The sequence below is a fragment of the Onychostoma macrolepis genome, chromosome 09 (assembly GCF_012432095.1).
Source record: "Onychostoma macrolepis isolate SWU-2019 chromosome 09, ASM1243209v1, whole genome shotgun sequence".
NCBI classification, from domain to species: domain Eukaryota; kingdom Metazoa; phylum Chordata; class Actinopteri; order Cypriniformes; family Cyprinidae; genus Onychostoma; species Onychostoma macrolepis.
This window is the reverse complement of record NC_081163.1, coordinates 25,114,868-25,129,200: the sequence shown is the minus strand read 5'-3', so window position 1 is coordinate 25,129,200 and position 14,333 is coordinate 25,114,868. Positions and strand designations below refer to the sequence as shown.

The 14,333-nt window shown below is 35.4% G+C and overlaps 1 protein-coding gene across 4 annotated transcripts in view; it reads right to left on the bottom strand.

Annotated features, from left to right (window-relative positions):
• kalrna (kalirin RhoGEF kinase a) overlaps positions 1–14,333 on the bottom strand; it is a 259,304-nt gene that overhangs the window by 134,444 nt on the left and 110,527 nt on the right. For all 4 annotated transcript variants that reach the window (XM_058786373.1, XM_058786375.1, XM_058786377.1 and 1 more), the window contains 4 exons: positions 13,385–13,507; positions 10,738–10,929; positions 10,487–10,618; positions 2,792–3,022 (listed from right to left, as the gene is read on the bottom strand). In XM_058786373.1, coding sequence (XP_058642356.1) covers positions 2,792–3,022; positions 10,487–10,618; positions 10,738–10,929; positions 13,385–13,507 — 678 coding nt within the window. The remainder of the gene's footprint in view (positions 1–2,791; positions 3,023–10,486; positions 10,619–10,737; positions 10,930–13,384; positions 13,508–14,333) is intronic.

The window sequence follows — 14,333 nt, the reverse complement described above, 5'->3', positions numbered from 1 at the left end:
AGCTCCTCAAACAAGACAGACTATGGTGGCAAGTCCACAGACTCGTCTCGTTCGGCGCTCGTGTGACCCTCCTCCTCAGGAGGAAGACAACACAAGTGTCGAGCCCTCTCCCATTTCAGAATGTGCTTCCGTCCCCTGAGAGTGAGCACTGGATCTAGAAGAAAAGGACGTGCCTGTCTCCATTCTCTCTGCCAGATCCATCTGCAAACTCTATGATTTAAGGCGCTCCGCATTGAGGAGCGAACGCAATGCGGACAGTCAGCTCCCTCGAGAGCTGACCGAGCGTGCTCCACTCCCAAACAAGCAACAAACAAACTGTGTATACCCACCCGTGATGAAACGAGGGCAGGGAGGAACACACAGCCTGAAACGCTGCTTGTCAGACTCAATGTCTTTGCCAGATTTTGCCATAATAAAGAGAACTATGAAACAGGACGTACAACAATAAATATGACGTGACACACAGAGCGTTTACTGAACAACAGAAGCTGCCGCTGTCACCCAGGATTCCCTCGGATGGATTACAGAGGTGGGAACACAGGGGCGTTCCCGAAGCATTTCTCGACGCAGCGTAAGTTCCCGAAAGGGAATGTAATATTTTTAGACACTTAATTGGATGTTTGTTGCAATTAAATGAAAATTTATTATAGGTTAAACTTATATTAAATGCAATTAGCTGAATTTAAGAGTGCTTTTTCGACCAATTTAAAGGGTTAGTTCACCCAAAAATTTAAATTAGTCCATGTTTTACTCACTCTCAAGGCATCCTAGGTGTATATGACTTTCTTCTTTCAGATGAATCCAATCGGAGTAATATTCAAAATTGTCCTGGCTCTTCTTAGCTCTATTATTGCAGTCAGCGGGTGTTTCTGCTACACAGTCCAAAACACATAAAATAAAGTGCGTGAATCCATAAAAAAACATGCCTCACATGGCTCTGGGGGGTGAATAAAGGTCTCCTGTAGCGAATCGATGCATTTTTGTAAAAATAAATTTTTTTAAACGATATAAACAGTTTTGTGTAACTTCCGCTATCTGTCGTATGAGAGATGTGTTTATTAATATGGATAAAATATTAATATACAAAAACGCATGGATTCGCAACAGGAGGCTTTTATTCATCCCCCGGAGCAGTGTGAGGCATGTTTTTTTATGGATTCACACACTTTATTTTACGTGTTTTGGACTGTGTAACAGAAACACCAGCTGACTGCAACGATAGAGCTTAGAAGAGCCAGGACAATTTTTAATATAACTCCGATTGGATTCGTCTGAAAGAGGAAAGTCATATACACCTAGGATGGTTTGAGGGTGAGTAAATAGCAGGATAATTTTCATTTTTGGGTGAACTAACCCTTTAAGTAGGATTTAAGCACATCTTTATAAATAATTTCATAATTACTACTGTTATCTCTGAAATATGGTTAAAGTGTAATGTCAAATGTATTGACAAGCATTTAACTAAATATATTTAAAGCCAAATTTACTAAAACATATTTTGTCATTTCTATTGAAATGTGTTTGTCTTGTATTCAAATATATTTGTAATTGCACATAAGTAAAGATAAAGTTGCAGTTTAGTACATTTGAGATATATTTACTTTCAATACATTACTGAATCAAAATAAGCGCTTAATGAAAATGTACTATAAAGTAAAACCTTTCATTTCAGATTATTACAAAGTGCATGTTTAAAAGTGTGTTAAGAAACAGTCATGAAAGTGCTCTCCTTAAGTGCACTTAGGAGTTTTTTTTTGTTTTGATTTTTAACCCAAATACAGTATATGCTTTTAAGATTATACGTACACTACAAGTGAATAAAGTTTATCACTCTGGATTCAGAAGGTTCAGAAGAGAGAATAGAGAGGACTAAAAGCAACCAATGCAGTGTTCATAATAACTGAAACTGATACAGGATTGCAGTAATGATTGTTTTTTGGTCAGTGTAATGAAGGGTATCATCTGTGCTGCTCTCTGCCCTGCATTTGGCCTGAATCTGGCCCCCGTTTGGGCTGGGTTTGGCCTCATTGGCTCTTTATACCTTTGGTTCTGGTTCAGATCTTGATTTGGCCAGGTCTACTGGCTGTTCTGCAGGACTGACCCCGGCCTGATAAAGCCTGAGCTGAATCTAGGCCCAGAGCTGCCACAGACCCGCTGAAAGAGGCTAATGGAGAGATATTAACTGCTCCTCTGGGCAAATATCCAGCACTGAAAATACTCAAAGAAAAAATACATGCTGTGTATAAAACTGTACTACTTCAAATTTATGGTGAACTGCTGACAAATTTCCTCATTCAGCATTCTGCACTTTAAATTATGGATTTACTGTGCATCTAAGTAAAAAAACAAAAACAAACAAACAAACAAACAAACATGAAAACTATCTTTTTTTATTTTTATTTTTTTATTAAAGGAGACCTATTATGCCCCTTTTTACAACATATAAGCCTCAGGTGTCTCCAGTGAGGTATGTCTGTGAAGTTTCAGCTGAAAATACCCCACAGATAATTTACTATATCATTTTGAAAATGCCTATTTTGAGTGGAAGCAGAAACAGGCTGATTTTCATGATGTGTCACCTTTAAAGTACTGGGGTGGAACCGTGGTAAAGTTATGGCATCAGATGATAATACCATGGTATATTGATATATCACAGTACTTTACCATATTTACAGTATGTGGCTTAGTGTTTACTGTACATTACAAAAGAAAACAATGCAAAACAGCTGTATCTAAGCTCCAAGTTAGTGAGAGTCTGAGAGAGTCTAGACATATGTGAACATTCATCTACCTGTTGGACGTCCTGCTGAAAGACACAGAGCTGCAGTCTCTGATGCAGACGGACTTTACGGTGCTGCCAGATGCTCTCCAGACGTCTCTGGTGATGCAGGACCTCATGGACCACGTCCAGAATACAGTGCACAGCTTTAGAGTAGTTAGCAGTTGCAGTCAGAGACTCTGAGTTACCAGGACTCAATGGCCGCTGAAGAACGTCCAGCAAAGCCTTACCATCCTGGCTCACCTTCAGAGAGAGAAAGAAATAAGAACTATTAATCAGCACGGATGCGTTAATTTGAGCAAAAGTGATAGTAAAGACAATAATAATTTTACAGATTATTTCTATTTCAAATGCCTGTTGTTCTTTTGAACGTTCTAATCTTCGAAGAATCCTGAAAACTGCATCATGGTTTCCACAAAATATTTTGAATTGTAAAAACATTTCACAATATGTATTCTTGTTAAATGCTAAATGCAGCTTTGGTGGGCATAAGAGACTTTTAAAAATCTCACCGACCCTAACCTTTTGAATTGTAGTGTATTTGTCTTAGGTGGCTTAAAAGATCTTTATAATAATTTTGAACAAACAGAAATGGTATCAAATTATTATTATTATTTTAAATTTGTGTGTGTAAAATAATTTAATTTCAAACAAACTTCATTTTTATAGGTCAGAAACGCTCAGCTCTAGAATCAATATTTGTTGTTTTCTATCCACAGCCAAATATGGATTCTTTTTTTTTTTTGCATGTGTGTGTATTTTTATATAATTTTTACATATTCAAAGATTGCTTTCTAATACAACGGCGTTTTAGTGCCATGGTAAAAAAAAAAAAAAAAAAAAAAAACTAAGATTATGAGAATAAAGTCATAATATTTTGAGAAAAAAGTCCAAATTATCAAGCATTATCAAGTCATAGCAATAAGAGACCATTGATTTCAACTTTATTCTCGAAATATTTCGACTTCATTCTTGAAACATTTTGACTTTATTTTCGTAATTTTCACTTATTCTTGAAATATTTTGATTTTATTCTTATAATTTTTACTTTATTCTCAAAATATTATGATTTGAATCTTGTAATTTTAGATATTTTTAATGTGGCACTAAAACGCTGTCATATTCTAAATAAGTATGAACAATTAAAATAAAATTGGATTTCAACAGTTCATTTCAGTCATCTTTTCATTACTGAAGGTGTTAGTGTTTAATAAGATAAACATAACTACTAAAGCGATAAACATAACTACCCAAGTACTACTTGTGTTTGTGATCTGAACAACACTAACCTTAAAAATTATTTATAAGCATGTAACTCACTCAGCATTGCTCATTGGCATTTGCTGGAAACTGAGATACCAGCAGAAACCCTTTGCATATTTGACTGAGTGAAACTAACCTTAATGTTGTATTGTGTACTAAGCTCAATATGACAATGTGACAGTGAATGATTCTATGTCATGGGTAAATGATTGAGGACTTGGAAACACAAGGATGAACATTCAATCATGCACAGGACACATAAAAACACTGCAGTCTTAGTTTGAGGGGTGGAGGTCTGTGAACTCAAGTAGTACAACAACATCATGCCATTGTTTTCCTGTTGTGTCTTCAGATTAATTAGGGCTGGTTCACTAATTTCTTCTAGTTCAAACAACATTAGTACAGCTGTGGGCAGATTATGTAACATAAGCACAGAGACTTTCCATCATGACTGAACAGTTTTAGACACGACCGACACCTGAGTGATTGATGAGAAAACTACCAAACATAGTGGTGTATGTTGATGAAAATACTTAAAATATAACTAAATACTTAAAATAAAACACAAAAATAAATAAAATCTAAAAAAGTATAGCATAGCCAATGATACAATACATCAATTCAAGCAGCTACCGATGCGATGTGATTCACCCCTATTACAATGCAGTTTTAATGCGATTTAATGCAATATGATGCAATGGAAAAAAAATGATGCTATGCAATTCAAAATGGTACAGATGCTGTAGTTCGCTTTTATTCCTTTGGTTCAGACAAACAGCCATGTTAATCTATATTCTATGTGACTCAGTTTAGAGAGGAGAAATCAGTCTACATATAAAATATTGGACACAAAAATTATTGTGTATTTATTTTGCATCTACTAATAATTATATATATATATATATATATATATACTGTATATATACAAGTGCTGGTTGATTTATAAAAGTTGATAAAAGTTGATTTATTTCACTAATTCCATTCAAAAAGTGAAACTTGTATATTATATTCATTCATTACACACAGACTGATATATTTCAAATGTTTATTTCTTTTAATTTTGATGATTAGAGCTTACAGCTCATGAAAGTCAAAAATCAGTATCTCAAAATATTAGAATATTACTTAAGACCAATACAAAGAAAGGATTTTTAGAAATCTTGGCCAACTGAAAAGTATGAAAATGAAAAGTATGAGCATGTACAGCACTCAATACTTAGTTGGGGCTCCTTTGCCTGAATTACTGCAGCAATGCGGCGTGGCATGGAGTCGATCAGTCTGTGGCACTGCTCAGGTGTTATGAGAGCCCAGGTTGCTCTGATAGTGGCCTTCAGCTCTTCTGCATTGTTGGGTCTGGTGTCTCTCATCTTCCTTCTGACAATACCCCACAGATTCTCTATGGGGTTCAGGTCAGGCGAGTTTGCTGGCCAATCAAGCACAGTAACACTATGGTCATTGAACCAGCTTTTGGTACCTTTGGCAGTGTGGGCAGGTGCCAAGTCCTGCTGGAAAATGAAATCAGCATCTCCATAAAGCTTGTCAACAGAAGGAAGCATGAAGTGCTCTAAAATTTCCTGGTAGATGGCTGCATTGACTGTGGACTTCAGAAAACACAGTGGACCAACACCAGCAGATGACATGGCAGCCCAAATCATCACTGACTGTGGAAACTTCACACTGGACTTCAAGCAACATGGATTCTGTGCCTCCACTCTTCCTTCAGACTCTGGGACCTTGATTTCCAAATGAAATGTAAAATTTACTTTCATCTGAAAAGAGGACTTTGGACCACTGAGCAACAGTCCAGTTCTTTTTCTCCACAGCCCAGGTAAGATGCTTCTGACGTTGTCTCTGGTTCAGAAGTGGCTTGGTAGCCCTTTTCCTGAAGACGTCTGAGCGTGGTGGCTCTTGATGCACTGACTCCAGCTTCAGTTCTCTCCTTGTGAAGCTCTCCCAAGTGTTTGAATCGGCTTTGCTTGACTGTATTCTCAAGCTTGCGGTCATCCCTGTTGCTTGTGCACCTTTTCCTACCCAAATTCTTCCTTCCAGTCAACTTTGCATTTAATATGCTTTGATACAGCACTCTGTAAACAGCCACACCTTTCAGTAATGACCTTCTGTGACTTACCCTCTTTGTGGAGGGTGTCAATGTTCGTCTTCTGGATCATTGCCAAGTCAGCAGTCTTCCCCATTATTGTGGTTTCAAAGAACAAGAGATACCCAGAATTTATACTGTAGGGATGGTCATTTAATCAAACTCAAATGTAAATATTCTAATATTTTGAGATACTGATTTTTGACTTTCATGAGCTGTAAGCTCTAATCATCAAAATTAAAAGAAATAAACATTTGAAATATATCAGTCTGTGTGTAATGAATGAATATAATATACAAGTTTCACTTTTTGAATGGAATTAGTGAAATAAATCAACTTTTTGATGATATTCTAATTATATGACCAGCACCTGTATATATTAGCATTTGGACCAATCAGACACACAATTGTTTCATTAGATTTAACAAATCAATTGGTCATTAGATTAACAAATAGTCACAGACCCCTCACCCAATACACATACTGGGTGCCAGTATGTCTGTGAACGATCTCCTGGCCAGGACACTGCAGCCAGATCAGATAAACCTTACGACCTAAAAGTATATAGAGAGAATCTTCCTCCCTACTCAATTCTCTCTAAAACCGACACATACTGCTATAGGAAATGACTTCTTTCAAAAATTCATAGACAAATTGTTGACTTTCCTATCATGCATATCCCCATGTCTTTGTGTATGATTACTACCTCCTTGTATATGGTTTTGTGTATTGTATACTGTTTCATGCAAGCTTACGATAGAACCACTCTTTCATGTTACCTTACCTATGCCCTGTTTAGTATCTATGAATTCGTCTTTGAACGATCTAATTGAGAGTGAATATTACATGTCGATACCTATGCAACATATTAGTGTCCTAAGAATCTTTAGTAGTTTTTGCATTAACCCCAGGCAAATTACATATGAAAAGTACCATGTTCAGAGAAAAACAGTCGTAAACTTTCCCTCCAAAATTGAAAGTCACCATTGGCTCTTTGACACCCCAGAGGTGTGACCTCTATATCAGATAAAGCTCTCACATCAGTGACCCGCCCCCAGTCTGCGGTTCTTTTAGAGCCTAAGAGGATGAGGAGAATGTGAGCTCCTCAGCAACCCTTAAGTTTTTGGTGCCAGGCATTCCGGCCTTGACTTTCCATTCAATCGAAGATCCTCGCATCTCAGATCTCTTTCTTAGCTCTTTTTCACTTTCTACCTGGGAAGAAACTCCCAATCACCACCGAGCCAGAATCTTTTGGAGTTCATCACCCTTCAAACACGGTAGAACTTGAAGGACTCCAACACCACCAAACCCTCAAACCATCAGAACTTTCATCCGAGACTGCATCCGGACACTTGTTCAACGACCAAGGCAATGCAAGTATCGTACATTTAACTAAACGAAACAGAGGTTTAGTATAAGCGGTAGTCCCCGTTGTAAAACGGCATTGATGGTTTTTAACTGATTTTTCTGATGGTTCTGACTCATTTTTCCATAACTGCAGTCTCTGTTTTCTCTATTGTCTTCATTCATCCACTTTAGCTCCCCTTTGTATGTACGCGTGACTGTATGTATGTTTGTTTGTTCGTTTAGATTAGTTATGTGTGTTAGCGTTTAGTTAATAAAAGTTGTGTGCACAAATTACATGAGTTTCTGGTTCTGCCTTGCAAATTAATGTCTCTTTACGATTTTGACCCTCGCTACATGCTCTAATGCTAAATAGGAAAGTATTTTATGTGGCCACACAAATATCCTTTCTTAGAGCTAATATGACCTTACACTGAATGTTCGCTGGACGAACAGATCAGTTGATGGAAATTTAATTCTGCTACAGTTATTACTGTCAGCCGATATAAATAATTGTAATTAATCATAATTAATTGTAATTATTTATATACATTTCCCTTTTAAGCTAAATATGCTACAATATATATATATATATATATATAAATTATTTTTTACCGATGCAAATACATTGGGGGAAAAAAATAAAATAAATTGATCCCCTGCTGATTGTTTGCCCAATGACAAAGAAATGATCAGTCTATAATTTTAATGGTAGGTTTATTTGAACAGTGAGAGACAGAATAACAAACAAAAAAAAATAATCCAGAAAAACGCATTTCAAAAAAGTTTGATTTGCAAAATAGATTTGCATTTTAATGAGTGAAGTATTTGACCCCTTCACAAAACATGACTTAGTACTTGGTGGTAAAACCCTTATTGGCAATCACAGAGGTCAGACGTTTCTTGTAGTTGGCCACCAGGTTTGCACACATCTCGGGGATTTTGTCCCACTCCTCTTTGCAGATCCTCTCGAAGTCATTAAGGTTTCGAGACTGACGTTTGGCAACTCAAACGTTCAGCTCCCTCCACAGATTTTCTATGGGATTAAGGTTTAGAGACTGGCTAGGCTACTCCAGGACTTTAATGTGCTTCTTCTTGAGCCACTCCTTTGTTGCCTTGGCTCTTGGTCCCAGCTGCCTTGAGATCATTGACAAGATCCTCCCGTGTAGTCTGGGCTGATTCCTCATCATTCTCATGATCACTGAAACTCCATGAAGTTAGATCTTGCCTGGAGCCCCAGACCTAGGGAGATTGACAGTTATTTTGTGTTTCTTCCATTTGCGAATAATCGCACAAACTGTTCTCACCAAGCTGCTTGACGATGGTCTTGTAGCCCATTCCAGACTTGTGTAGGTCTTCAATTTTGTCCCTGACATCCTTGGACAGCTCTTTGGTCTTGGCCATAGTGGAGAGTTTGGAATCTGATTGATTGAATGCTTCTGTGGACAGGTTGTCTTTTATACAGGCAACAAGCTGAGATTAGGAGCACTCTCTTAAAGGGAGCCAGAGAGCCAGAAATCTTGCTGATTGATAGTGGATCAAATACTTATTTTACTCATTAAAATGAAAATCAATTTATAATTTAAATCAAATCAATTTGCATCGCATCGTTAACTTTTATGCTGATGCACCAACGCAAATAGGTGAATCTTAACATCCCTAATATATATATATATATATATATATATATATATATATATATATATATATATATATATATATATATATATATATATATAAACAAAAAGTATTCTCGTAGCTTTGTAAAATTACGGTTGAACCACTGATGTCACATGGATTATTTTACCGATATCCTTGTTACGCTTTCTGGACCTTGACGGTGGTAGTATGCTTGCTGTCTATGGGAGGGTCAGAGATCTCTCGAATTCATCAAAAATATCTTAATTTGTGTGCTGAAGATGAACGAAGGTCTTACAGGTTTGGAATGACATGAGGGTGAGTAATTAATTACAGAATTTTTGGGGTGAACTATCCCTTTAACTGTCCTTTCAAATTGGTGTTGTTTTAGTATCATTGATATAATATAATTTTGTATATATTTTGTATATATTATAAAATAAAAGTTTTTGTTTACATAATATATGTATGTGTACTGTGTATATTTATTATGTATATATAAATACACACACATGCATGTATATATTTAAGAAAAATATGTTAAGTTTATACATTTAAATATATATATAATATTATATAAATTATACGAATATAAATATACACATGGAAACACATGGAAATATTTTCAAAATATATACTGTATGTGTGTGTATTTATATATACATAAATATACACAGTACACACACTTACTGTATATTGTGTAAACAAAAACTTATTTTGGATGTGATTAATCGCAATTAATCATTTGAAAGCACTAATATATAAGATTGACCTATTTGCGTCGGTGCATCAGCATAAAAGTTAACGATGTGATGCATTGATTTAAAATGTGCATTGGATACAAGTTGGCATTTGTATTGCAGTGCATCATTTCTAATATATTGGCATTGGTAAAAAATGATTTATTTATATATAATTATTAGTAGATGCAATATTTTAATTAATGAATCATTTTTTAATTAATGACTGAATTTTCATTTTGGGGTGAACTATCCCTTTAATACAGTGGTGTTTAATTGTTTGTTTTTAACCATCAAATTATGAATTTACAAACTATTTTCGAAATTAAATGCTTTTCAAATATAACATTTTCAAATAAAACTGATTCACTTTTCTCCCAATAATTCCAATATTTTATTTATTGCAATCTCATTAAAAATTAAAACAAAAGGAGGAAGGAAGGAAGGAAGGAAGGAAGGAAGGAATGAATGAATGAATGAATGAATGAATGGTTTGTGTCATTCAAAATTATTATACTTTTGGCATGTTTTCTAAAAGGAAATCAGATGCTAGGAAGTGCATCTGCTAAACAGCCTAAATCGGGCGTAAATTCAAATACAGGGTATCGTACAGAGTTGAGTTCTCACCTCTGTATAAGCTTGAGTGACTTGCTCATATAGCGTCTGATGGTGATGAATGGCCAATTCCAGATCCTGCATCTCTGATGGCAGCCCGCCCTCACTGCACATCTTACACCACGCTTCCACACCAGACAAAAACTGCACAGACACAGGCCATTAGAAACTATTACACCACTGCCACCATTGTTTTTAACAGCATTTGCATGTTCTGAGAGCTACAGATAAAAAACACAGATGATAAATAAGAAATCAGGCACCTGCTCAGATTTCTGATGGAAGACAGCAGACATTGCGAGGATGGTGCTGCGTTCATCGAGAGCGGCAGCAAAGCTCTTCCACTCCTGATCGAGCTGCGTGCTGATCTGTTTGATCTGCTGAGACGCGTAGTGACCCGCCTCCGACAGCCGTGACGCCACCGACATGATGCGGTTTATGTTCACATATGCATTCTGGGAAACATGAGATCAGACAGCATCATAACATGTAAACACAGGAGAAATCAACAAACATTTCAGAAGAGCAAGTCATATAAACTAGTGAGAATCCAACTTCAGAGCATTTAAATAAAGCAATAAATCACTGGAGGTTGTGTGTTACAGTGTACAGTTTTCTACTGTATTTGAATGTACTTTAAAATGAAATTTATTCCTGTGATCAAAGCTGAATTTTCAGCATCATCCTTACTCCAGTCTACAGTGTCACATGATCCTTCAGAAATCATTCTAAAATGCTGATTTATTATCAATGTTGGAAACAGCTGCAATGCTTAATATTTATCTGTGATACTCAGGACTCTTTGATCAACAAAAAGTTACAAAGAACAGCATTTATATAAAATAGAAATATTTTCTAACAATAAAAGTCTTTACTATCACTTTGTCTCAATTAAACATTAGAAAAAATTATAATAATTATATATATATATATATATATATATATATATATAATTGTTTTTGTTTTGTTTTTAAAAAGAAAGAAAAAAAATATATGGTTACACTTTTTGTAAGGTGTCCTTGTTACAGTGTAATTACACATTTAAGTACTGAGTAATATTAATTAACTACATGTACTTAGTATATGGTTAGGGTTAGGATAGGGTTACGTGCATGCAGTTATGCATTATTAATTGTTATTATAATAGTAAGTACATGTAACATGCAACAAGGACTCCTTTAAATAAACTGTTACCAAAAGTACTTAATGTGTATATTGTTACAAAAGACTTCTATTTTAAATGAAATTTCAGCTTTGCATCACAGAAATAAACTGCAATATTTCACAATATTACAGTTCTTTTCTGTATTTTTATCAAATAAAAACATGACTAATTATACTGTCTCTTAAACTCTTGAATGACAGTGTGTATATAGCTTCAAATGCTGCTCATCCAATTAGAATTTAGAGCCTGAACTAGCCATTTAAACGTGTTAATAACAAAAGAGCTGACGCCAGAACAAGCCTTCCATTTAATCAGATCAGAGTAATGACACTGTGAACACAAACGGACTCATATTGGAATTATAGCTTAATGAGGCATAAAACAACCACCATGCTGGGATAAAGAATAGGAGGATGAATGAGCAGCGTGACTGTGTTTGTGTCTGAGCTCAGATGATTGGGAGGTTGATTAAAGTGGTAGGAGGAATCCTGGCTAGCTGAGCAGAAGACAGCTCACGACATACTGTGAGCATCAGAGAACCAATCAGGCTGAATAAGCTGCATAAAGGCTGGTAAATGACCTTTGCTATGATTGTGGGAAACTGGTTAACTTTGAAAAGTGGACCAGCTCAGCCACACTCCAGAAGGGACAGTTGAATCAAAAATGAAAATTCTGTCATCATTTACTCATAAGACTTTCATTCATCTTTGGAACACAAATGATGCTATTTTTAATATTCTCTCATCACTTTTGTCCATCCATTGAAAGTCCACACAACCAAAAAAGCTTTGAAATGCTCATATAAACATTGTAAAAGTAACACACAGAATTACTTTAGGTTTTTATTTTGATTCATATATAAACACTGATCAGTGCATATACATTTGGTGCTTTTAAGTCCATCAGGGAAGTTGATGCAGCATTTATGAGCTGGGAAGTTGAAATTATGACCTCTCATGCTTTCAAATCACTTTGAAAGTAAAATAAAACAAGATTTTTTAACTCTACATCTACAAAATGATTAATAAAGAATGTGCATTGGGTGTGCTTTTAGCTTTTTAATGTTTTGTTCTTTTTATGAAGGTGCTGTAAAAAATAATCTTTATACAACATTATTGTGCAATACTAATATAATTAGTACATGCAATCTTTTTTTTTATTATAAAAGAAAAAATTACCATTAATACAGACACTGCATCCATTGCCTCAACTCAGAAACTCATACTTGTAATTATGACTTTGTGGTGACGTTCATGTTCGTTCAACTTATACGTAACAAGATCTTTCCATCATGATTTGAACGTACCAATAGCTCATCAAATATATTAAAAAGAAGCCCAAATTATGTGCTTGCTTGAAGCACATTTAAGCTGTCATTAATAAAATGATTGTGTCTCTTCTGAAGATTTGGATTATTCCACTCAATTTATTTGGATTACTTTTACAGAGTCTTTATGAACTTTTTGAAGCTTGAAAATTTTGGTTGCGTCTTTTCAATGCATGGACAAATATGATGAGAAAATATCCATGTTCCAACGAGCGCAAATCTTCAGACTGAATAAATGATGACAGAATTGAAATTTTTCAGTGAACTATCCCTTTAAATGTTATGAATGACACACCTAAAGATAATTTTTAAGTAGTGTATTTTATGATACAAAACTTATGAATTCTCTGAACTTTAAGTTAAGTAGTGGCATTCAAGACCAGCAAACAAGACTTCCACAAGCATCAGTATGACATACCATGGAGTTCATGGCAAAGTGGTTGTGTTGAGTCTGCAGCTCCACAGCATGCTGGTAGCTCACGCCGATCTCTGTGTGGCTCTGAAGAAACAATTCCTTATTGTGACTGATCCAGTCAAACATCTACAGAGAGATGAGAACAGAAGGTCATTACATATAATCCTGCACCATTCCTTTATGAAGTTTACGTACAACCACAGTTGGGGGTTTGTTATTAACTTGACAGCATGCATAATTAATCAAACACACAGACTAACACACGCCAGGCTAAGGACAGATAACAGAATGGCAAATGTACAAATCTTAACCATTTTGTTTCAACAGACGATAAGGAATCCATTTAGATAAGAGTGTTAATGTCGGGAGACATCATTGGATTAACAGTGTTCTGTGTTTTAGTAGGAAAAATGAAGGATTATTTTGTACAATCAGCTTGGTTTGCTGGGACGTGTGCCGTATTGTCATGACAGCCCGTCTAATTTAGATTAATCCAAGTGTTGATAATTTGCTTCGCTAAAGCACAGATATCAGTTGTAGGACCTTTTAAAGGATTATACTGTCTAGAACATTCGTCTAGCAACATTTCTAACACAATCTGCATAAATAAATACATAAATACCTAAATACCTTTTTGTCAATGTCAGAGTTTGCCATTCCCACCTGTGACATCATATAGGCTACATGAAGTTGCAAGAAAAAGTATGTGATCCCTTAAGGGTTTACTATAAATTTTTTGATTTTCTCAGTCATTAAAGTTCAGATCAAATTTGATAACTAATTTATGCAGACAACTATGGTAAATTCTAAAAGCTGACTTCTACAAACGTTCTTCTTACCGGAGCCCAAACAATAAGACAATCAAATTTCATTGCCAATTAATGCACAAATCCATTCTAAATCTTATACTGTTAGAACTGTACATACTTTACACATCAAAGCTTTATGCACT